Genomic DNA, 26,847 nt, shown 5'->3' with positions numbered 1-26,847 from the left:
CAATACACATCAAGGGACTATCTTACTAGAAATTCTCTTGTCTGGATCTTCCCCATCTTCATCTCCACTGTCTTCATGAACTGCATCTTCTGGAATAGCTTGCATTTGGACTCCAGGTGCATGTGGCAACATGCGTAAATTTTCAAATAAACGCTGTCTAAATTACAACATGCGCAGTTATAAGAAAAAATATTTTCTTTCAGGTTCTTTTTAAATGTAAGAGGAAACATTATGCAAAAAATTGCATCTTTTATCTAGCTTAACCTATGAATTAAAATAGTAACATTTACTGAGCACTGATACTTTACATATTATTAACCCGTTTAATCCTCAAAATTTACAGGATAGATACTAACATCCCCCATTTCAAGAATGAGGAAATATAAGCACAAAGGCAAATTAACTTGCCAAAAGTCACAGAGCTAGTGTGTGGTAAAGAAAGGACACAAACCCAGGTCTGTGTACTACAATGTCTCTCTAAACACTCTGTTCTTAGATAAAGCTTTATCAAAATGTTTCAATGAAAATAAATTTCACTTTCATGTAAGGTAAGAAAATATAAAATTTATAGTGCCCCTTTCAATTAAAAAATCCATTTTAACTAATAGAAAATAGAAATATTTTTGAGCTATGAATCCCATACATTTTCCATTATTTTATAAAATTAATCAATAACCTTAAGGTTTCAAATACTTTTGACAAAGGAAATACCTATGTATAAAGCTAAAATGACCTACTGCATTTGGCCCTCTAAAAACTCCTAATGCTGTATCAAGATGAAATGTTTATCAAATCAATTCAATGATGTCTTACTTTATCTTTTCCATATATTCTGGAGTGTTCTGGTTTGTCATGTTTGAAGGACTAATATGCAGTTTGAAGTCTGGTCCAAAATACTCAAAGTAATCATTATATGGCAATTCTATCAAAAACAATGAAATAAAGTTACATATTAAAAGCTCAATTTTCACACAAATCCATGCACAAAATCCAGATTCAAGTTGTGAAGTATTTCCAGAGATGATGTTTAAAAGTGAATGCAAAATGAATTCATTAAGTGACTGCTCTCCTATTTACATGGTTTTGGAATTAACTGTAATCACCTAAACATCTTTCTCTATGAATTGACAGTTCATCCAATAAAGACATCAAAATAAGAACACTTACCATTGGGAATCTCACAATCAAGGGCAACAGCAGTCTCGTATGTCCAACATCGAGCAACATTGCGGATTGTGTATCCACCTCCTCCAAGCATCAGTAATGGTAAATTGAAAGTTTTTACGACTTCTACACATTTAGCATGACCTAAAACAAAGAAAATTTGGGTAACAATACATCTGCACATTGTAACAGTTGGAAAAATAAATTTTAAAAAGATAATATAAACAATACTTTACTCAACCAAAATGGCTTTAATTATGTGAAAATTTCTAGTTTAAAACTTTTATCAATAAAACACCTTTTATGCAATGATATAGAAAACACAATAAGACATAACTGGCTATGTCAGCAAGTGTCCCTGATCAAATATACAACTATATTAATATTAAAATATGAATATAACACATTTTATTAATGTGATATGAAGATATTATATTCCTGTGAGGTTACCTGGAGGAAAAAATAAGTGAGGTTGCAATGAAACATTGTATAATCTAATCTAAACTGACTTTTTGTTACCACTTTCCTCCATAGACATATACAGAAAAATTATGTAAGGCTATACAGGTTTAACTATAGGTTATCGTTAGGCAGTGGTATTATGGACATTTTTCTTAGCTTACCTAAAATTATAAAATTAATATCTATTACTATTATAAAAAACTTTAACCAATTTCTATGTGTAGAAATTTCAGTATAAAGTAAACCTAACATGAAAACAAAATATTTCCTTTGGATGTCATAGTTTAGAAATCAGTTACGAGTTACTAGTAACTTCTTATATTATCATCATCATTCAGGAACACAAGTCAATGTTTAAAGCAAGAAAAAAATTCTTCAATTATAGAAGAAATTGACGTATGTTGAATAATATTTTGGAAAAATCAAAATAGTACAAAGAAAAAACTACCTAAAATTCTCATCCAAAGATAGTTTTTTGAATATTCCTTTCCAATTCTTTTTAATTTTTAAAAGCTTAATGGTATGTTTTCTTCATGTAACTATACTGTGAGCATTTTCATTAAGTACTCTTCAGTAGTTACGTTATATGCTTTGTGACCACCTAGGGGGTAGGATAGGGAGGGTGGGAGGAAGGGAGGTGCAAGAGGGAAGAGATATGGGGATATATGTATAACTGATTCACTTTGTTATAAAGCAGAAACTGACACACCACTGTAAAGCAATTATACTCCAATAAAGATGTTAAAAAAAAGGGTACACAAATATGTACAAATATGTGAAATTATGTATAAGGACATAAAAAGTGTAAACACATAAACATATAACATATATAAAAACATATACGTATATAAAAACAGTTATATTATACGATTCATAACCCAACTGTTATTACTGCAATTATGAAAATTCAGGCTTCTTATAATAAAGGAAAACTGCGTATTTTTTAAAGATGAAATAAATAAATAGTTAACAGTAAAGAGAGCTGGCTAAACAAAGACATTTACTTTTCTTTCATCTCAAAACCTGATAAAAATGATTATAAAGGAATTTTTTAAAGGCTAAAATTTATAAAAATGAAGAATGGGAGAGCATACAACAGTGTAAGACAGAAAGGAGACAGACAAGAGGTAAACTGACTTCAGCAGTTTGAATTGAAGCTGGCAGTGGAGAAAGCTTGGAATCAAGTTTGACATTTGGGATTGCAAATATCTTTACATGCTTTATACAACGGATATTCTATCAGTCAGTTGAAATATAGATTTATAGTAAGAGTAAAATAAAATGCTGTAGTTTGTGATTATGAAAGCTATTGCTTTTAAGTACAAAGGCATTAATAACTTTCAAAAAGTTAAGAAAACTGACAGGTTAATACACATCTTAAGAGTACATTAAGTAGATTTTAAGAAGATTGTATCCATTTTGAGGAAACAGATGGTTATCTGCACATTATTTTCAACAATACGAAACTGCTGCTTTTTGGCCACTTTTGACCTAGCAAGAAAAGGGGCAATTATTTCAAATTGTTCAACCTAATATAAGCAGAATAGATTGATTATGTCATAATTCTAATGCTGGCTGGCATAGGAGCTATTGTAACATCAAATAAAATAGCCTTTAATACTTGTATTTAGTTATTAAATTCCATTTAGGCCAAGAGTTGTTCTGGAAAAAGTTCTACTTGAGAATTCTTCACATTTTATGAGAGAATTCAAAGCAGAACATGAACTTGTTACCTAAAAGTTCACAAGGAAAACAACTCTAAAATCATGTACAATATCTGTGAAAAATCACAACTAATCCATACATAATAAATTTTAAGAACTTATTAAATAAAATTTCAGATTTATTCTTATACCCTAGCAGTTCATTCCATAATGGTGATCTTTACTTTGGTCTGCACCTCTAGCATATGTTGATTTCAACACTTATAAGCAAAGAACAGCTCCATGTTCTACCAGATCTACAGAGGAAATTCACCCAAACAGGAACAAGTCAGAAGGCTGTTCTTCATGGAGGTAAAACGGACAGAACACTTGATCCATGTGAATATAATGTACTAGTTATAAATACTGGCAATTTACTAATAAGTAAGGAGAAAACTAAGGAAATGACAAAATTGTATGGGGAAAAACAAGGTATGCAAAAGGAAATTGAATAAGCTGAAACATGCTTTAATGTTGCTGGTGATGCCATTAACACTGAATACCATGACCAAAATTCTGGTCTAAATACCAGATTTCAATTGTAAAAATGGAAATATTGGAAGGGTGTATGCATGTGTTGGGGACAAAGTGGTGGCTCCCTCTTCTTTCACAATGGAAAGTGAATATACAAGGTTAAAATGAAAAATAATAAAGCTTGGGGAATTCCCTTGTGGTCCAGTGGTTAGGACTCTACGCTCACACTGCCAAGGACCTGGGTTCAATCCCTGGTCAGGGAACTAAGATCCCACATGCTGCATGGTGCGGTCAAAAAAAAAAGAAAGAAAAGTTTATTTATGTTATTTAAAGAAAGGTAAGCACCAAAAGAATCAACAAAAATTGTTGAAAATTATGCTAAGTGTAATATGCGGAATCAAAAAAACAAATGAACAAACATAACTAAACAGAAACAGTCATAGATATAGAGAACAACAGATGGTTGCCAGAGGGAAGGAGAGAAATATATGAGGGAGATTAAGAGGTACAAACACTGAGTTACAAGATAAATGAGGCACAGGTATGAAATGTACAGAGTGGGGAATACAGTCAATAGTAATATAATATTTTTATATGATGACAGATGACAACTAGACTTAGCATGGCGATCATTTTGAAATATCAAACCACATGTTGTGGACCAGGAACTAACATAGTGTTGTAGGTCAGTTATATTTCGAAAACAAACAACAAACAAACTCACAGAAAAAGAGATCAGATTTGTGATTACCAGAGGCAAGGAGTCAGGGGAGGGGAGATTAGATGAAGACAGTCAGAAGGCACAAACTTCCAGTTAAAAGATAAATAAGTATTAGGGATGAAATGTACAACATGATAAAGATAATTAACACTGCTGTATGTTATAAATGAAAGCTGTTAAAGAGAGTAAATCCTAAGAGTTTGCATCACAAAGAAAAATATACATATTTTTAATGTATTTCTTTAATGTTGTACCTATAAGAGGTGAGTGTTCACTAAACCTACTGTGTTAATCATTTCATGATGCTGAAATCATGATATTGAAGTCAAATCATTACATTGTACATCTTATGCTCACATGGTGCTGTATGCCAACAACATCTCAATAAAACTGGAATAAATAATTAAACAAATAAATAAAAGTTTTAAAAAAAGAAAATCGCTGCCTTGGTTGGTATTGCAACAAGCCTTACAAAACTACTCATGTATGAATATATACATAAATTTGACAAAATAGAAGATACATACATATGACAAAAACCCATAAAAAACACATGGCTCCCTGTTAAAATAGCAGGTAAAAATTAAATGACAACTTTTATAGGAGGTTCTTAGGAAGAAAAAAAACTTTCTTCCTGGAATATCACCCTTCAAATTGCTTACCTTTGACTGTCAAATTGAAGCAACCAAGTCTATCACCGGATAGTGAGTCTGCACCACACTGTAGCACCACAGCACTAGGTTGATACATCTCCATCACTTTTGAAATAATCTATGTACAAGGTAACAAATGTTAATGTCTCTAAAAAACATTTTAGAATTCCTTTTCATTTTTGAAAATAATAATACTTACAGGCTTAAATATCTGCCCATATGATTCATCATCTATACCATCTCTCATTGGAAAATTGACAGCATAGTATTTGCCTTTTCCTGCACCAATATCCTAAAATACATAGTTAAATAGATCTCAGAGAATATATCATAATAAAAAGTTTGACATATTTAATTATTAAAATATTTTTAAAAGATTAAAAGACTAAGTAACAAAACCCAATTCTTAATTCATCTAGTAGGCTGAGAAAGGAAATAATACAGAAAAAGTACATACTACAACATTTATGGATGGCTTATAAAGCTGAAAAGAACCAATTCCACTTAATCTGTAATGATTATATTGGGGAGAAAAGAAATTTAACACAGTTAAAGGCAATTTGAAGTTAAGTATTACCCAAGAAATTTGTCATAAACAAAATACACATGACAACTTTATAGGTAAAACTGTAGGAAATATAAACTCTGAGCCAAAGAACCCTGCAGAACAATTGTCTCTAAAGTAGAATCCTTCTTGTGGCTCACAATCTGGTATGAGTTTACTTATAAGACTTTCTTGAAGTTTTACCAGTTGCAGACTAAAGCACTGAAATCTGTTCTTTAACTGGGCTTGAAATAAATTTTGTTTCTACTTGTTGAATAAGTACCACTCTAGGCATTAATACCTCCCAAAAGAAGCAAAGGAGAGAAATTGAGAGCTGGGTTCCAGCTACACACACACACGCACACACATACACACACACACACACACACACACACTTACTTAAAATATACATACATGTACTATATACTTATTTATTTGTATATGTTATGCATGTGTATATCTATGTATGTGTATGTTCATACAGATATATATACACACATAAACAGCTGACCTTTGAACAACAGCAGGGTTAGGGGTACAGACCCCCGTAGAGTTGAAAACCTGAATTTAACTTTACAGTCTGTCCTCCATCTCCATGATTCTGCATCTGCAGATCAACCAACTGTGAGTTGTTTAGCACTGCAGTAATTATTTATTGAAAAAAATCTATATAGAAGTTCAAACCTGTGTTGTTCAAGGGTCAACTGTATATTCCTAGAAGATATGGCTGAGACATTTCTACAAAACAGTGCTTTAACTACAACATCAAAGGATTGGGGGTAACTGATTCTTACATGTTTTAAATTACAGTTGACCCTTAAACAACAGGGTTTGAATTGTGGGTCCACTTACATGCGGATTTTTTTCAATAAATGTATTGGAAAATTTTTCTGGAGATTTGCAACAACCTGAAAAAACTTGCACGTGACTACAGTCCAGAAATATTTTTAAAAATTAAGAAAAAGTTAGGTATGTTATGAATGCATAAAATACATGTAGATATACATATACAGAATATGTTAACTGACTATATTATCATGAAGGCTATTAGTATTTATGCTTTTGGGGAGTCAGAGTCATATGCAGATTTTCAACTGCACAGAAGTCAGTGCCCCGACCCTCTCATTCTTCAAGGGTCAACTGTATAATGTCTCAATATATATGAATCTTTAGAATTACTAATACAAATACATGTTCTTCCCTTATCTCTCATGGAACGATCTCAGCTTGAATCCATTTTTTTAAAAAGCATAGCTTACCCTTCAATATTAGAGTTATTATGATCCAACTTTCAATGAAAAAGCATGAAATTACACACTCACTCCTACAATTTTTCTTAAAGAATCTAAATTTTTATATAACTAAATACAAACTATACACATGTGGACAAACTTAAAGAACAGTAAACCCCTAGACTTCTGCACTAAAAACACAGATGGAATACATGTTGACACTAAGATTTCACAATACAGAAAGTTGGTCAGCACTTCTCACTCTAGCTAAAGGCTGGTAACTCAGAACTGGCCTTTGTTGGACCAAGTTTTATACCTTCCATTTCTTACTCCACAACTACTACTTTATCACACCTTTGGTTTTTTTCTTCCACCTAGACTACTGATCTAATAAATGCAAGCATAGTTCTAACAACAATCTAAGCTTAGAGTAGCCTTCTTTTCTGATTTAGAATGAATTGTCAGGTAGAAAAGGTAATGTTTATTAAGTTATGCTTGAGTTTCACGAAAGTCCAAATACAACTACACATATAATGAAGCAGTTAATTTTAGTTTCCTAAATTTGGGGGACACCTTTATAATATGCAAAAGGAAAAAATTTTGACATTTTATACAGGGAGTATAAAATCCTAAGAAAAGAGATATTGAAAGTCATTCTCAATCTTTTTTTTTTTCATTCTCAATCTTTTTAAAACACATATTCTCCAATATTTTCTAACAACTTCAAGTACACTGTCAGAAATTAAAACAGAGGCTTCCATTTGCTATTTCTGAGATTATTAGAATTGTATTGCAAAGACACTATCTTTCTTTAAGCTTAAAGCTGGAAAGCTTTTGCTTCATTTCTACCAGAGTGCAATGGTTATACACAAACAAATTCTACTGGTTTAGAACAGTGGTTCTCAAACTTTAGTGTGCAGAAAAGAATCATCCAGAGTACCTAAAGTCTGAGAATATGTGCTTCTAAGTTCTCAGGTGATAGTGATTCTGCTAGTTTAAGGATCAATCTTTGGCAACCACTGGTCTGTAAGATAAGACCAAGTGGGGAAAGTCACTGAATGAGCTAACATGGCAAGAAAGAACTGCAAATATAAATTATTTTAAAAGCCACATAATTTAAACTGAAATAAATGAAACAAATGACCTCTTACCCACTTATAAAGTAAGGTTTCACCATCTGAATTCTTACTGAAAGAGCACAACCTTGTGATCAAATAATTAAATCATACATTTGAAGACTACTTTAAGGTCGCTCTAAACTTTTGGTTGTTAAACTATAAAGACATACCACAGATCTGAAAAACAACCTTAACAAAACAGCTTAGAACCAATGTTGAATGCCATGCCAAAAGAAATCTCCCATATAATACAGCTAAACTAAAAACAGATGTTTAAATTTCAGAATAAACTTCAACATGTTTGTAGTTTGGTTCAAAAAACCAAACCTCTAGTATAGCAAAAACAAAAAAAAACCCCACAAAACAACTTCAAGAGCACCAAATGAAAGAAGATAACAGAAATATAGAAATAAATGCACTTAATGTAATAGGCAGGCAGGATAAGCTATGATATTCTTTCTCTCCCCAAGGCGGGGGGGGGGGGGCGGTGGTGGGGGTGGCGGGGGGAGAATATACATACATTACAAATTTCAGAAGCCTAAAGAAAAAAAGGGATTAAAATTAGACCAATTAAATAAAGACCAATCATAAAAGGAGGGCAGTACAAGAACCTTAAAAAGACTCAATTATTTTATTCCACCAATCTTTATATTCAACAGCAATACAGGCTACCATCAAGTAGGTTTTGAAGATTCAAACTGACATCAAGAAAACTGCTTCGGGCTTCCCTGGTGGCGCAGTGGTTGAGTCCGCCTGCCGATGCAGGGGACACGGGTTCGTGCCCCGGTCCGGGAAGATCCCACATGTCGCGGAGCGGCTGGGCCCGTGAGCCATGGCTGCTGAGCCTGCGCGTCCGGAGCCTGTGCTCTGCGACGGGAGAGGCCACAGCAGTGAGAGGCCCGCGTACCGCAAAAAAAAAAAAAAAAAAAAAAGAAAACTGCTTCATGCTTTGTGGATGTTCAAAAATATTTATTCAACCAAAGAAAAAAGCTCAGCAAAAGAAAGCCCTTTAAGTTCTCGTTGAATGTTTGCTTGTAGTCAGCAAAAGTGAATTCCAACAAATGTTATAGCATATAAAATGACTAATCCTTCATACAAGATTCAAATTAATGACTCAGAAAAACATTAGTTCAGGTGTAAGATTACTAACCTCCTAGGTTAATCTCATAATATTTATTCAGACAATTCAGTCTTACCCTCAAGTCTCCTGTTCCAGGAAAGTATTCCCCATATTTATGGAATGATACAGTCATTACACGATCTGTTGTATAAAAAGCTTCTTCAACACCATCACCATGATGGATATCAATATCAATATATAAGACTCTCTGATGATACCTGAAAACAAAACCTTAAGTAAGTTTCCAAAAAGGTTTTAAGACGGGAAAAACCACCATGGATTCAGGAAACCTATTTTTGAGCTCCTGCATTCCAGAATGTTTAATCCCCTTTCTTTTCTTTACTTCCAGCCTAAGACACCATTCAAAGAGACCATCCTGAAGTTACAGTTTGAGCCTCAGACCTTTAAATCTTCCCTTTACACCCAATCTAGGTGAGAAAATGTACTTACTCTGTGAAATCTGCCCTATTCTGCTTTAAAAACATAGTATATGTTTCTGTACATTAATAACTGAAGATTATAGCTCACTTAAGATTGTTACTTTAAAACATCTCTCTAGCATATCTTTAGTATTATAAAATAGGGTTTGCCAATCTATGGTCCATAGGCCAAATTCGGACAATGGCCTCTTTTTGTATAGCCTTTGAGATAAGCATAATTTTTAACATTTTTAAATGGCTGAAAAATACAATCAAAATAATAATTTTGTGATATGTGACAATTAAATGAAATTCAAATTTCAATGTCCATAAGTAAAGTGTTACTGAAACATGGCCATGCTCGTTTGTTCACGTATTGTCTATGGCTTCTTTTTTATTTCAACCGAATGCTTGTGACAGAAACCACAAGTGGTATTCTCATCACTTCACAGTGCTGCTTGGAGAACTACAAATCGCAGTAAAATTCGAATGCATTTTAAGAGCCACATGTATCACCATACTGGACATCTTATGACCAGTGCATACCCATGTCAAAACAAGAAAAAAGGAAAGTGAATTTCATATATCATCCTTTCAAGGCACAATGAAGTGAGGATTATTATGGAATTAAATGGCAGAGCACTGTGTTTATTTTACAATAATACCACAGCCATGTTAAAAGAATACAATACAGGCTGACATTACCGACTAAGCACTCACAAGAATATCCTCAACTCGCAGGAAAGCAACATTCAGAAACTTGGAAAATAAAAACCAGAATGTCTCATCATAGACTTTCTTAAAAAAAGAAAAAAAAAAGTGTGAACAAAGTTAAATGTCTGAGTGGCTCATAAGCTGTTTCCAATAGTCAATTAATTAAATCAGGTTTGCACTAGTTGAAGAAGTGTGTCCAGAGAAACTACATTAAACCTGTTAAGACTGTTAGCATGCAGGTAAGAACTGCTGCTCAGAGATGAAGACACAGCAACAAACATCGAGTGAATTAAAAAACAAGGCAAATGATTTCAAGGGGTTTTGCTTGGCTCTCAATTAGTCAATTGACAGAGATCAGTTGTTTATTGAAGGAGTCAATACCTAATTTTAAGTAACTGAAAAATTAGCCTTTATAAATAGTATGCATGGAATAACTTCAGGCAAGAACATTTTCAAAGTTAAGAAAAGACCAATTTGTTACAATCTGAAGTAGAATCTGCTAAGATGTGTTATAACTAATGAGGGTAAAAAATCTAACTTTGTAAATCTCCAAAATCACAAATACTGCTATAGATATTGCTCTCAAACTGCAGTCAAGAATAACTTTAACTCCTGTAGCAACTTAGATGATTATATCCATTAGCACAAAACCCCATTCTATGTGGAAGCTAGGCAGTTAGCTGGTCTCATTCAATAGGTAAACAAATTTCCTTTAACATAGGTTTCAAATTTTTGCCTTCAAAAGTTAAAACTTACAAAATGTTAGAACATAAACTTCTCAGGTCATGTCATTTTTCATTAATTAAAACTATACCTCCAATCTAAATTGTCAAACTACTTCTAATGTTTTTTAGAAAGGTACTTAATGGAGCCTCAAACATTGATATGTACTTCTCATTCTTAATAATCCAAGGACTGGGCAAATTTCCTGTATTTTTACAATGGTTTGGAATGAATCCACAGATGATGATTCACCATTAACTATTTTCAACCCACTGTTCACTTCTATTTTTTTAAGCCATAGATTTTTATTGTTTTAAATAAAACACTTTTTCATAGGAAAAACATCAACACAAATTAACTTACTTTAGTAATTCAAGGATGGCAAGCACAATATCATTAACATAACAGAATCCTGATGCTTCTGATTTCTTAGCATGATGTAATCCTCCAGCCCAGTTAACAGCCATATCAGTTTGTTGTCGGTTTAACTTCACAGCCCCAGCTAACAAACAAGACAGGGGAGACTTTTAAATGTTTAAGATAAAAAATTAGTATAACTAGACAAAAGCCCTAGTGGAAAGAGTATGCCATGCATAAGCAAATAAGCAAGAGTATAAAACCATAAAAGGATCATTATCAAGGGCACTAACAGTTTCTCCTTAGATAACTATTTTCCTATAGTTGTGATCCGATTAAATAAGAGCACATAGATGGAAAGGAGTAGTGACAATGGTAGCTAGAAGTCTCTAAGTGAAAATGCAACTGAAGTAAAAAACTGAAAATTAAAAAAAAAAAGTTTGAGACATTAAGATCCCAAAACATGGAGGGGGGCTCAGCTAAAGAAAACTGTACTCTGCTAAACACACTTTTTGTTATTAAAATCCGCCACTATTAAAACTTGTTCTAAGCAAATAACCCAAAAGATACATACCAAGTTTAAATCAACTTTCAAATTTGACCAAATCAGGACACTTACCAACTGAACCACCAGTTGAAAGCTGACAAAACTCAAAGAGCCCATCAAACACTGGACAGTCCTCTCCGACATTAACTGTGGAAGATGGATTTCATTAATTTCAATTCATTCTGTGAATTAATGAAAACCTTTTCTTACAAAAACTATTTCCTACAAATAACGTTTGTTTGATGCAATCATAAAACATACACAGCACAGCAGTAATCTAAAGTTTGCAATTTTATCCAAGGCAGTTAAAGTGTTATATGTGAAATACCACCACCAATTCTTAACATGATTATTTGTGGAATGTCTGCTTTATTAACAAGAAATCAATAGCTATCAAAATATAAAAGGTATTTGGTGTTATTTAATTAAAACATGGGCTTAAATTTTCCAGGCATTTCTCCTTAAATATACGACAGTAAATTAATCAAAATTCTAAAAACTTTAAATAAGTAACTTCAGTTGCTTTATGATTTACATTCTTTAAAACTCCTTAAGTACACAGAACATCCAAAACTTTGAAATCTATTTTAGTGACTACCAAAAAGATGTAACAGTTGGTTCCCTACGTCCATGGTTAGCATTGATCTTGAAAGATGGTAAGAATTAACTAAGCTCATGACAGCCAAGATACAGAAGAAATATTTAAGGCACAAGGAGACAACACATGCAGATATACCACACATCACGACATATTTAGTTCCTTAGTACTGAATGAAAGAGGAACTAAATATGTCGTGATGCATATAACCCATTCTCAGTTTCTCCTCATCCCTTAATTTATATCCTCTTCAAAAAAAGGGTCATTATTTTATGTAGCTTTGCACATCCTTAATTCATTGACACTATAATGAATAAATTTTAGCTTCCTGCTATTCAGATATGATCAGAATCTTAATACAATTCAGTATTATGTAAATTTTAAACCAATCCTGTTAATTCATTTACCTTAGGGCTACCCATGACTTAATCTAAGCCTGAATCCCCACTGAAAAAACAGGGACAAATAATATCTATTTATATTACAGCATTTTATTGAATCAAATGAGATAATCTATGATAGAAATGTACATGAAGTTCTATGAATTTATGAGATGTCTAGCAACTACACTTAATTTAGTATTATTGAAACTGTTCTTTTTTTTAAAAAATCATTACTGAAGTCCATCAATAGAAACATCAATGAGAATGAATTCCAGTATCAAGCTTTAAAAGACACTGTTCCAGTCATTTTAGAATGACATTTTGCATTCCATCTTCAAGCCAAACAATCTCTAATAATAAAATACCTTTTATCTACAAAAGAGAACACTATGTAGAAGAGAATCAAAAGCTCCACTAATACAACAAAGGGAAGTACAAATTATATGTACAATTGTCCCTTGGTATCCACAAGGGAGTGGTTCCAAGACCCTGAGGATACCAAAATCTGGGGATGCTCAAATCCCTTATATAGTATTTGCATACAACCCATGGAACATTCTCCCATGTATTTACATCAGCTCTAGATTACTTACAATACCTGATACAATGTAAGCATGTAGTTGTAAATTCAATGTAAACAGTTGCCTACAGGAGGCAAATTCAGTTTTGTTTTTTGGAACTTTCTGGAATAGTCCAGATTAACTAAAGCACCCAAACAGAAGACAAGAGGCATACACACCAAGCTAAGGCCAAAGTACAATCTTTTTTTTTTTTAATGCAGGGGAGTGAGGTCTCCCCACCAATATCCATTATCCCAAAGTTAACAAGGAACCAAAACAAAACGCAAAGAAGATCCAGATAGCCCTTTGGCAGTTTGGCAGACCAACAAGCTTCAAGTAGGTTTTTTGTTTTTTTTTAAAGTAGCTTTAGTATTGTTACATGGACTTTTTAAATCAGTAAATAATTAAAACAATATTTTAGATCAGGAAAATACCTAGATTTGGATAACTAATTACAAGCTTCTAAAAGTACTCATTTATATTTATCATTACTAATATATACTTTTAACATAGAAACATACATCTCTGCATCTGCTTACTATACTCGGACATGTTATCTGGTCTTATTGAACGTAGAAATTTGATGTACTCATCGCTGTGGTATTTTGTCATTTCTTCAGCAGTGGCTTTATGGGGCCTCTGTGAAGAAAAATAAATGTCAGAATTGTGGAATTACAACTGGTAACATCAGGGTTACCAAACACAAAGTATACAATTTCCCCTAACAATACTCTCAAAAGAACTAGGTCTGCCAGAACAAAATAGATAAATTCCAAAGCAAATCCAAATTTATACATGTGTGTTTTAGAAAATAGAAATCAAATCCAAAGATAATTCACATTCCTTTAAAAAGGATTAGGCAGGCCTAACACCAACTATGAATTAATCACTCCTTTTATTTTAGTGGAAATAGGTCAACCCTTCTAAAGACTAATCCACGTTCATAAACTCTACTTTCTCTTATTTTCTATCACAAACCTCCTGCTCTATATCCAGTAATTTCATCAATGACCAAAAAGCTTCAGGAAGGATAAGTGAGACTCATTCAGGTAGAATGAGATTCATTCTCTATTAGTTCATGATCTCTCTTCCTTTTCCTCTGACTATCCAAATCATCCTTGTTCCTAGGATCGTTTCATTTATGACACACTTCTGCCACAAGGCTTCCTAACTGAAAGTCTTATCCAACTCCTCTTCTCCAAATGTCTATAATCTGAAACAAAGAAGCTCACATATATTACCCAACATTGTTAACTGCTTCAAGTTTTTCTCTTCTCCCCAAGTGGATAAGAATTGTTGCATCTTATATCTGTTTATCTATACTCCCACATCTTCTACAAAATAGACACTTTGCTTGCTCACTAATACAGTGTTCCTATACGCCAACAAATATTGGTAGGATTAATTTTCTGCATAATTCTTTTTTAACAGTCCCAGGTCAACTCTTCAGCAGCAGACAGGTCAATAATTATCATAACAAAAATATTTAGTATGCTAAATTGAGTTGGTCTCCAGTTATGTGAAAACCTGGGGAAGGGAAACTGTTTTTTAAAATGGTTGAAGGAATAGGGGAAAAAAAAGAGGCCACAGCTCCCACACTCTCAAGTTTTCTCTGAAGAATAAAACAAAAAGAGGAGTTTCTGTTTTCTTCCACACCTTTTCATCTGCTAAATGCCCTCCAACTTTGAAAACAAAGTTTCAAAGTAGTGGTTTAAACAAACAAACAAACAAACAGTGAATATTTACCGAAAGGTATACTCACATATATTTCCATTTTTCTATACAAGCCATAATTTAGCAGCAAGTTATGGGTCATGCGGATCCTATGAGGTTTCATGGGATGACCCTGTCCGTAATAATAATTTCCAATATCACCTAAAAGAGGAAAGAGACAAAATGAACAATACAGACAAGAGAATCTTCATGAACTATTAAAATTTATGTGTCCACCATTAGACGACATTTATCACCTAAATAAGCTTTATTTGAAATCTTAAATAATAATTTTAGATTTTTCAACTTTCAAACTGTATTAGAAAACCAAGATCCTATGCACACTTTTACATACTGATGACTCCATCAATACATTATGTTTGTTCAAAGATTAAGGCAAGCAAGCTTTTCTGATTTTTAGTTTACTGAACTTTCTTATTTAGGCTTAGCCCAAATAAAATACTCTTTACTCACTTACAAAAGTTTTTGTTCCTTAGAGTGATACCTGCTTTTAGTATTTACTGGCAAATTTAGATGCTTAAGGTACATTCTCTGAGTTTCACCAGTATGACTTAAAAATTTTATAGCAAATATTGCTTCTTGGATGATTCTCTGGTGTGCCAAAAATCCTTTATAGTTGGTATTATCGCGGCTACAATGTTTTATATATCCATATCACAGTCAATAAAAATTTTGGTAACTGAAATTTGGATCCTAAATAAAGTTTTGCTATGATGACATATTTATTACATTTTTCAAGGTAATAAGGATATTTTTTCTCATTCTTCACAATTAAAAAGTTATAATTCCTAACCTATCTTTTTACGATATATATTACATCCCAAGGCCTTAAAACTGACACATAAGATTTATTTTAAATAAAATAACACCAGGGCTACCCTGGTGGCGCAGTGGTTGAGAGTCCACCTGCTGATGCAGGCAGGTTCGTGCCCCAGTCCGGGAAGATCCCACATGCCGCGGAGCAGCTGGGCCCGTGAGCCATGGCTGCTAAGCCTGTGCGTCTGGAGCCTGTGCTCCGCAACGGGAGAGGCCCGCGTACCGCAAAAAAATAAATAAATAAACAAAATAAAAACACCAAAATCCCAGATTTTTGTCTACCAGATTTCAACAAAATTAATACTTTAAGGTAAAGATCCAGTGTTTCTATAATAAAAAGTGTTAAGGATGCCACTTAAATATATACCATTTTTCTAATGTAATGGGCAATTTTTACAACAGCCTTTATTAGAAATTACCTTCAGTACTAATTCTAGTTTTTAAATAATCAATTCTAAAATTTTGTTAGGATAGCCAAGCTGATTTTAGTGGCTTGAAGTTAATCATTTAAACATGGGTTCATATAATAAAAACTAGGGATAAAAAATGCCATTTACTCCCCTTCTAGATCAAAATAATCTTTCAAAATCCTGCCTAAATACACACCTTTTTTTGTTTGTTAATGAAAACTAAGAATTCAAAACCTTTTGCTTCTCTCTTCCATATTTTTGATAACAGTCCAGGATGAACATTCACTTTTATAACATAGCCGTTTCTAATACTACTAATTGATTTTGTTGGTACCGCACCTCTAATTTACTTAACTCTTCATTTTCAACACAAGCTCTCTTCTGAAAACAATTCATATATACACATGGTCATTTAAAAGGAAACTTTGTTTTAAAGGTTTATGTTTTAATTGTTTATGTTTATAAATTATGTTTTATGTTTTAATTTTAAATTTTAACCTTTCTTAATCTGTACCAACAGTAAAGCTAAGACAATACAGACAAGTAGCAAAGCAGAGCTATGGGGACACTCCTCTGCATTTATCACAATTCAGTCTATGAACACAGGAAACAAACTACCTCCCAAGCTATAAAGCTCCGCTCTACATCGTGGTAGTACACATAAAGTTCCTTGAAAGCAGCCTGGTCTCAATGAATCCTTAGATGTAGAAAGCCCACTAGAGACACGAAGCATCATTGAGCTAAGGTTAACGCAAGGAAGGTATTTCTAAGTTATCATCACTACCAAAGGAGATAACGAGAGTAAGAATAAAGAAACTAATCTTCACATAACTTGCATCTGCCCCTGTGTAAGAATTATCAAGATGAAATATCTCTAATATCTACCGTATCTTAAGATCAAATACTCTAGTTATGTACATACTGAGAATCCAGTGAAAAGTAATCACTAATCTAATAATGGGAAAGACCACAATAATCTATAGAAGGGAAAGTACAGTTGCAATTTCTCAGCAAGAGTGCTTGATAAAAAAAGATGTTAGCAATAATTTACATTTATTGACAGCTTACTAGAAGGCACTATTCTAAGCACTTCATGTGTATTATCTGTTAATCTTCTCAACAACCCTATAATGTAGGTATTATTACTACTTTCCTATTTTATAATAGTGAAGATGGATGAGATGCAGACAGGTCAGGTGATATTGTCAAAGTCACAACAGCTAGCAATAGAGGAGCTAGATTCAAACTCAGGCAAGGCAACTCTGCCAATCTTCTTAAATAGTAGCTACTGGGAAAGCAACGACACTTATACAACCTAGAAAGAAATGGTAGGGGGAAGCCTGACAAGAAAAGGACATAATACAGAATACAAACATTTTAATAAAGACTTAAGATCTTTGTTGGGCTTCCCTGGTGGCACAGTGGTTAAGAATCCGCCTGCCAATGCAGGGCACACGGGTTCGATCCCTGGTCCAGGAAGATCCCACATGCCGCGCAACAACCAAGCCCATGCGCCACAACTACTAAGCCTGCATGTCCCAACTACCAAGCCTGCGTGCCACAACTACTGAAGCCTGTGCACCTAGAGCCTATGCTCTTTAACAAGAGAAGCCACTGCAATGAGAAGCCCGTGTGCACACTGCAAGGAAGAGTAGCCCCCCGTCTCTGCAACTAGAGAAAGCCCGCGTGCAGCAACAAAGACCCAATGCAGACAAAAATTAATTTTTTTAAAAAAAAGAAGAATATGCACACTACTTAAATGACACATGTCCACAAGGGCAGCCAAGCTACAGATAACTGCTATTTGGCTTATGAAGAATTCTTCCAAAATGTAAGGGGGGTCTAAAAGAACCATCCCCAACTTTTTTCCTGCTTAATCCCCTATCACAAAATTCTCTACGTGGGTGCTCTGCAGCCATCTACTTTTTCATAAAGATAAAATATGGCTTTTCTTAGTTTTAAAAACCTATGGATTTCATTCATCTGATTTAAATAGTCAGTAATGTAATTTGGGCATTTAAAATGTTACCCAAAATAGTTTAAAATGCTTTACCAATGAAATAAGCATCCAGGAAAATTAGCTCTAAGTGGCTCCTTGAATACAACAAACTTTGTCAATGTGAAGTAATTACCAAAAAGATTTAGTTATCTGCAAAATTTTCAAAGCTGCTCACTCTTCAAGAAGCTATCAGAAGAGAAGTGGTTACTAAGGTCTACAATCTCTTTTACCTAAAGTCTTCTAAAGTCCTTGAGACTAGATACATTTCAGACTTTTTCAGATTTTATAAATGTAAAATGATAAATCTGCCAGATATTATGTGATAACCTGGAGACTGGGCAGCCTTCTGTAATCAAACATTAATATTTCTGCAGCAAAAATGTATGAATATTCAGAATAAGAGGAATATAGATGATAAACATTAATTCAGGTTAAGCTTTTGATTCCAAATGAGTTACAAAAATTTCTTTTCACCTTTCAGATAATTTTGGACTTCAGGACTATGAAATATAAAATATACCCCTGAAGAGAAGCTGACTAAAAAATGATTCAGGAAAAAACAGAGAGCTACTGTATTATTTTTGTCTTCCAGACTAGTTAGTCCACTAGCGGCTTTAACACACTGGCCACTTCTTGAAACATTCACTCTTGGCTTCCACAATACCACGTTCCTGGACTTTACTACCACCCCACAGCCACTCCTCCACCAACCCTGAAATATCAGGGGTTTCTCAAGTTCACTCATTCACTGAACAGACCAAGAACCTACTGTGTGCCAGGCAGGTGCTTGGGTATGTCAGTGAATCAAGAGTGCTGCCCTAAATCCTCTTCTCTCAGGAATAAGCCACCTAACTGCTCAATTCAGAAATTTAGGAGCCATCCTTTATTCAATCATCACAAAGCCCCAACTCCATTTCCAATCCATCAACAAGTTCTATAGGTTTTACTCCCAAAACCTCTCTTAAATATGTCCATGTCTATCAGTTGCAATTATTGTCTTGTACGTGGACCAATATATACTCAATTCTTGCTTTCAGTGTTCACATTCTATTACGCTTTACCATTCTTTCTCCACTTTCCAGAGTTCTCTCTACTTAAGAAACCTTCAATGGCTTTCTGCTTCCTGAATATTCAAGTCCAAACCTCTTACCACAAAGTCTTGTGTGGTCTGGCCCTTTACTACTTGGCCTGGCACCCTACAGTTCCCCCATGTCTTCCTCTTGGCTTCCTTTCTGTTAAGTGTACTAGGTTCTTTCTAACTACCCAGGCTTTGAAGTTTGCAATGTCTTATGTAGGAAAACTCTTTTAAGGAGGCTGGCCCATTCTGTGCCTTCAGGCCCTCCCTTGCCCGATTTACCCTACAAAGGTCCCCTCTCTTACTATCTAACAGTCTTATTTTTTTTCTCCTTAAAGACATTTTTAAAAAATTTTTTAGATTTTTATTTTACATTGGAGTATAGTTGATCCACAACGCTGTGTTAGTTTCAAATGTACAGCAAAGTGATTCAGTTATACATATATCTATTCTTTTTCAGATTCTTTTCTCACATAGGTTATTACATAGTACTGAGCAGAGTTCCCTGGGCTATACAGTATTATACAGATTAACTATTTTATATATAGTAGTGTGTATATGTTAATCCCAAATTCCTAATTTACCCCTCCCTCCCACCTTTCCCCTTTGGTAATAACCATAAATTTGTTTCCTAAGTCTGTGAGTCTTGTTTCTGTTTTGTAAGTTGATTTGCATCATTTTTTTAGGTTCCACATATAGTAAGTTCATTTGCATCATTTTTTTAGGTTCCACGTATAAGTGATATCATATGATATTTGCCTTTATCTGTCTGACTTACTTTACTTCGTATGATAATCTCTAAGTCCATCCACGTGGCTGCAAATGGCATTATTTCATTCTTTGTTATGATTGAGTAATAGTCCATTGTATGTATGCACCACACCTTTATCCATTCCTCTGTCGCTGGAAATCTAGGTTGCTTCCATGTCTTGGCTGTTGTAAACAGTGCTGTAATGAACATTGGGGTGCATGTATCCTTTTTTTTTTTAAAAATCAATTTATTTATTTAATTTTGGCTGCATTGGGTCTTTGTTGCTGCACACGGGCTTTCTCTAGTTGCGGTGAGCGGGAGCTACTCTTTGTTGTGGTGCGCGGGCTTCTCAATGAGGTGGCTTCTCTTGTTGCGGAGCATGGACTCTAGGCGTGCGGGCTTCAGTAGTTGTGGCGCACAGGCTTAGTTGCTCCGCGGCACGTGGGATCTTTCCAGACCAGGGCTCGAACCTGTGACCCCTGCATTGGCAGGCAGATTCTTAACCACTGTGCCATCAGGGAAGTTCTGGGGTGCATGTATCTTTTTGAATTAGAGTTATCTCCAGATATATGACCAGGAGTGGGATTGCTGGATCATATGGTAGCTCTATTTTCAGTTTTTTAAGGAACCTCCACACTGTTCTCCATAGAGGCTGTACCAATTACACCTCCGCCATCAGCATAGGAGGGTTCCCTTTTTTCCACACCCTTTCCAGCATTTACTTCTAATATGGTCTTATATTTTCTTCTTAGGACTTCAATCTTTTCTCTACCTGGCACAAAGTAGGGACTTTAAGCCCATTTGATATTTCTGAACCCAAAGCTGACTTCACCCTTACACTTGAACTTTTAAATCTTATCTCATCCATGTTTCAGTGCTGTTATTATTCCCTAAGAGATAACTACACTCCCTCCTCAATTCCAACTGTTTCCTTTAAGGATTTGTCAACACAAGCATTTAAAATTTTTGTTAATGGAAAGACATAATTACTAATACTTTTTTTTTTTTTTGGTAGCAGAGAAACCTTTTTTTTTTCTGTAGCCGTGGCAATAGTTCCACTCTTGGGTCACCAAAGGAAAAAAGAAAAATGTTTTAGGTACCAGATGTTGATCTCGCCTTGGACATTAAAACTAGACAATGTAGAAAAGGATTAAGTGGTGGACTGAGTCAAACAGAGATACGAATCTATTTTCATGGGGAAAATAAATAAAACGCCACTTATCCTACCTGTCTGTAACTAGAGTGGGTGTAAGAATTAGAGAGAATATTATATGAAAGTGCTCCAGCTATAAAAATATAAGGTGTTAATCATTTATTCATCAATAATGTAAAAAATGTTTGTTTATTTATTTATTTATATTTAGGCTGGTGAAAGTATAGACATCAGCAAAACAGATTCTGTCCTCATGAAGTTTATATTCTAGTGGGAAGAGAGACAAAAATTAGGTGGTATAATTGATAGGGAGAAAAGCAGTAACAGGGATTAAGGTAATAGGGAAAAGCTTCTCTGAAAAGGTGAAATCTGAAGGAAGTAAATGGTAAAAAAATATCTGGGGGAAGAGAACCCAAGTATATGAAAATCTCAGTCTTATGTTCTACTATGTTTAAATTAATGATGTGCAATTAAAACCATTGGTATTTGTGAACTGCTGCTATAATTCATTCAGCACCCTGATTTGCCTCCAAAGAAAAGGTTACCTATTTTATGGATAATAACGATTTATACTATAGCTAAGAACCCATGCAATTACGTTAAGGACTACCTAGCAAAAGGCTTTGGCATCACTGTTATAAGTAAACATCTAAGGAAATCTGTCAAGTTGGCTGCCAAGCAGAATTCTTATAATGTGCTACAGTAAACTAGGAGTATATTGGGAGACATGATCTTGGTAACTCTTTGTACAGTGTTGAGTGCTTTTCTCTGATCCACCTGTCTCCAAATAGTTTGATGTGTCCTATCAGAGAAGGGAAAAATATAACACAGAGCAATGCATGTAATCATATAAATTATGTATATATACAACCCTATCATATTGTATATACAGTAGAAGACACTAAATGTAATTGGCCTCAAGCTTAAAAGAAAGTACACTTAACATTTCTAGATAAAGTATTAATAATGTATTTAATCAGAGCCTAACAAAGCTTGGTTTGCTAATTACATTTAAGTACAGAATCACATCATTTTATTTTTTTCTCTTTCGGCCGCTCTGTGTGGTGTGTGTGATCTCAGTTCCCCGAGCAGGGGTAGAACCCGTCCCCCTGCAGTGGAAGCTCAGAGCCCTAACCACCACATTGCCAGGGAATCCCCGGAAGTCGCATTATTTTAAAGCCAGAAGGGATCTAACTATATCGTTTACAGATTATTGACAATCTTGCAGTATATACTAGAAGTTCAAGATTTAGATATACGTTTTCAGAAATGAGTCATGAGTCAATAGCTGCAATAAGAGAAGTAAAAACTTCTCTTACTTGTCCTCAAAGGTTTAAGAATACTTTATCCATCAGTGCCTGAAGGTTCACTTGAAACCATCATTCCATGGGCTTCCCTGGTGGCGCAGTGGTTGAGAGTCCGCCTGCCGATGCAGGGGACGCGGGTTCGTGCCCCGGTCCGGGAGGATCCCACATGCCGCGGAGCGGCTGGGCCCGTGAGCCATAGCCGCTGGGCCTGCGCGTCCAGAGCCTGTGCTCCGCAACGGGAGAGGCCACAACGGTGAGAGGCCCGCGTACCGCAAAAAAAAAAAAAAAAAAAAAAAAAAAAAAAAAAAGAAGAAGAAACCATCATTCCAGTGATCTAAAGGGTATGATATTGAAGACTGTAATGTGTACGGAGAAAAGAACATATGTCTTTTAGAAGCCCCTTTCATTTGCTAGACATTCTCTCTGTGTCACCAAGAGTAGTCCTAATGGTCCCAGTAAGCCTAAAGGTAGGATTCCTATGGTTACAGAATTTGCTACTTCACTCCTTTCCTCTTTATCTTTCTTCCTTCTACTTCCTTTACTAACAAGTTAAAACCAGCTATTCTAGTCTAATAGATTAAGGCCCTATTATTACTGACATCACACACTCCAAATCCAATCCATGTTGTGTATCTTAGAGTTAGTTCCCTGTGCACAAGCTGCTTTACTTGCATCCTCTTTCCTCACAATTAAAAAAAGAAAAAACTACTATCGCTACCTCTATAAGCTGACAAAATAGGGTTTTTCCGGTGATGAAAATGTAAGCTTTGGAATTAACTATGCACAGCTTAAAATACTATCACATACAAAGAATCAGCATAATAATACCCCTTCAATTTAATAACCTCTGCAAAATATTTTATTAGCCCCACGCCCATGAAAAGAACTCAAAGCATATTCCAAATGTAAGCAACTACAAATTCCATTCTAAAAATTAGTCAAGGAAGAGCCACAGACAAAAGACAGATAACCTAACCAGAGATACCCAAACATTCAGTTATACACCTGCTGTTGGCCATCAGATAATGCCGTTGTATGGTCCACTATAAAGTACTTAAGTCACAATCAAAGATTACTCTTCCTATCAAGTCTGCATCCCGCCTTTGGGACCAGTACTTGCTCCCATTTCCTCAACAAAGGCTCATCATAAACGGGCCCAGGAACAAATAGCTGATAAAACTGCAACTTAAGTGTACCTCCTGGTTCTACGGTTCAAGCCTGGTGACAAGAAGTTTCAAGCAGCTTACTTCATCAGAGCCTATCACTGTCAACAGCAACTAACAGCTCCAGGAAGAGCCTTAGCACCAGTTACCCCAAACTTTTAAAACCTTTCTTCTCTACCCAAAGCCCTGACAACAACAATCTCTAAACCTTAGAGAAACAATGTTGTTTTAAAAATTAACTTACATATAGTTATTTACTTTCCAATTTGGTCATGGAATGCAAGACCAGGCCAGTGACCCAAAATATGCGTGAATTCTTAAAGAATTAACTTTAAGAAACGTTAATAATTCACGTTAAAATTAAAATGTACTCCCATCTCCACCCCCTCATGATGGCATAATTTCAAATCAATTTGTATCACACATACATGCAGTTCTCTCAAAAAATATTTTAAAAACATGGCTGTGACTACTTAGCACTAGCTACCAAATATCAAACAATTTAGATTTCTTCTGTAAGATTTTAGATTTTTCCACAAATGACACAAGTGGTTATTTTATATAAAGAGGCATTAAAATGATTCATCCTTGCTAACTGGAGAGATATAATATGGCCATTTTAAAATTAAAGTCAGATTTATTCTGACCTAGTCCTGTAAGATCTTTCCACCGCTCTAAGATTTTACGATTTACAATACATTGAATGTAGTAAACAGCTTCCAAAATTTGTATCGCTTCTCACAAATCAGATGGACTTTCAGGTCTCTGAACCTAGCTTCTTTGTTAAATTTTAGAATTTCTTCTCTGGAGAGTAACCTACTAGGCACTATTTACCAAGTTAACGTCTTTGTGCAATCTGTAAAACAGTAACGGCTCCTTTCATTGTATTTTGACTGGCCCAAGAAACAGGATTCAAGAAGACTTACTGCTCAAATTGCAAATGAGAAGAACCCCTAAAATGAAATTATCTTACTTTTATAATTTACTGTTCCACGAGTTCAAGCTTTTCTGATTATTTAGCACTTTCTGCACTGCTCCTCAAAGTTTTCCTGCACCAGGACTCCCATCGCCTAGAAACAGCCTTCGCAAGCCAAATGCCAATGCTATCTGTCCCACACCTCCAAAGCACGGTATTTCCTGATCGAACAAAGCAACAAAGAAGTGGGTGGTAACCACCTCTCAGAGAGGCAAGCCAGGACCTATCGAGCCTGATCGACAACACAAGCAGCAACAGCTCTACGATGCCCTCCCACCGTCTTATTTCCCGTGAAGCCTGACTACCTCAAACTCGAAAACCCTCATTTTTATTGAGGAAGTGAAGCCTTTTCATTTGAATGCTGAGAAAGTGGCGCTCAAAGCACCCGGCAAACAAAGGAGAGGGATGGAGCCCACGCAAAACAGGGGTGTGAGCGCGCCTCAAGGCGCACATGAGCCCCCACCCTCAAGGGGTACTCTCCAGCACCCACCCGGGTCGAGGGGTCCGGGGAGAGGCCGGCAGCAGAGAAAGGAAAAGACGCTCGGGCCAGCCGGGGACAGAGGGGAGCGGAGGAGGGGAGAGGAGGAATGGGGGCTCGAGGGGCGGAGCTCTCGAGGCCGTGGGGCTTTGTGTGGAGTCTGGGCCGGGGTAGCTGTTTTGACCCGGGGGGAGAAATCGGGTGCAGGCGGCCGGAGCAGGGGACCCCAAACCTCCCTCCCACGGAGAGGCGGAGGGGAGAGACGCGAGGGAGGACCGTCTGCTTCGCACCAGCACGAAGCCAGGGTAGGCCGGCGGCGGACGACACTGCGGGAAGGAGAGGGGCCGGACGGAAAAGTGGGGCGTCCACTTAGCTCCCCGCGGAGGCTGCCAGACAGTGTCGGGTCGCGAATGGGTTAAGATGCGGCCAAACGTCGGTCCCTCCTCCTGACCCCTCAGCACCGGCGACCACTCGCGACGGCTGCCGCAGAGCCAGGTGCGGCTCCGGGCCCGGCGCCGCAGCCCTGCCCGCCCACCCACCCGCCGGCCGGCCTGCCTCTCACCATCGTAGTAGTAGCAGACTTTCTTCTTGCCGCCTCCCTGACTGTACGCCATGGGCTCCCCGGCCACCGCCGCCTCCGGCTCCTCCTCTGGCTGCTTCTGCTGCTGCTGCCGCCGCGGCTCGGCGGGGAGAGAAGAGGGCTGGGGCGAAGGTTGGGGGGGGGTGGCAGTGCCGCGGGGAAAGGCAGGCCGGAGGGCCGGAGGGAAGAGAGGAGGGGAGTGCCGGGAGGGCTCGGTACCGCCCGGCCGAGTGGCCGAGAGCGCGGACCGGGGGGTGGCAGCGGCGCCAACTCGCGACACTGGGGAGGGGGAGGGGGTAGCCAAACCACCTCCGGAGGCCGAGGGGAGGTGGGGCGCGTCCACTGTGACTCCACGGGGGAGGAGGGGGCACGACTAGAGAAAGAGGCTTCTCCATTTCTGGGGAAGGAGGCCTTCCAATGATGAACAACTTGCGCAGGGCGGGTACAAATACAGTCGGAAAACTATTTTTAAAAAGAGTCAGGCTTTCGCTCCGTAAGTAAAGAGAGCATGGAGCCAGGTGAACGCTCCACCCCTTCGGATCTTCGCACAGTGGTTGCGCCTATCTTGAGCCTGCGCAGTCGGCGCCTCCCCAACCGTAGCCGGGGCCGCCTAGACCCCCTCCGCGAAGTCCCACGCCGCTCCCCTCCCCCACTGTGGCTAAGCTCCCGCCCGGGCGGACCACGTGCTCCGAGCCGGGCGGGGAGAGACCACTCTCCCACCCATTCGACCGCATGGAACCCGCTGAGCTGCAGCCCACGACCCCTATACTGGGTCGTCGTGGATTTCATTTATTTTTTCATTTTCTGCTGATAATTGCTCGGAGGTTCTGACCTGTTAAGGGGACCTACTGCAGACATTAAGGAATACCTGGGTTCGAATGGTTATTTATGGAATGCATTTATGTGTTGGATA

General features: G+C 36.6%; 1 protein-coding gene across 1 annotated transcript in view; it reads right to left on the bottom strand.

Moving 5' to 3' along the window:
* Positions 1 to 26,217, bottom strand: part of HDAC2 (histone deacetylase 2) — a 31,986-nt gene extending 5,769 nt beyond the window's left edge. Inside the window, exons 1-11 of the mRNA XM_060167853.1 lie at positions 25,917 to 26,217; positions 15,255 to 15,367; positions 14,014 to 14,131; positions 12,024 to 12,098; positions 11,411 to 11,549; positions 9,268 to 9,409; positions 5,377 to 5,469; positions 5,187 to 5,295; positions 1,168 to 1,308; positions 814 to 922; positions 27 to 157 (exon numbers count right to left, since the gene is read on the bottom strand). Coding sequence (XP_060023836.1) covers positions 27 to 157; positions 814 to 922; positions 1,168 to 1,308; positions 5,187 to 5,295; positions 5,377 to 5,469; positions 9,268 to 9,409; positions 11,411 to 11,549; positions 12,024 to 12,098; positions 14,014 to 14,131; positions 15,255 to 15,367; positions 25,917 to 25,968 — 1,222 coding nt within the window. The 5' untranslated portion in view covers positions 25,969 to 26,217. The remainder of the gene's footprint in view (positions 1 to 26; positions 158 to 813; positions 923 to 1,167; positions 1,309 to 5,186; positions 5,296 to 5,376; positions 5,470 to 9,267; positions 9,410 to 11,410; positions 11,550 to 12,023; positions 12,099 to 14,013; positions 14,132 to 15,254; positions 15,368 to 25,916) is intronic.
* Between the last annotated feature and the right edge of the window lie 630 nt (positions 26,218 to 26,847).

Source organism: Lagenorhynchus albirostris, chromosome 12 (assembly GCF_949774975.1).
Source record: "Lagenorhynchus albirostris chromosome 12, mLagAlb1.1, whole genome shotgun sequence".
NCBI lineage: Eukaryota > Metazoa > Chordata > Mammalia > Artiodactyla > Delphinidae > Lagenorhynchus > Lagenorhynchus albirostris.
This window is presented reverse-complemented; position numbering and strand designations above follow the sequence as displayed.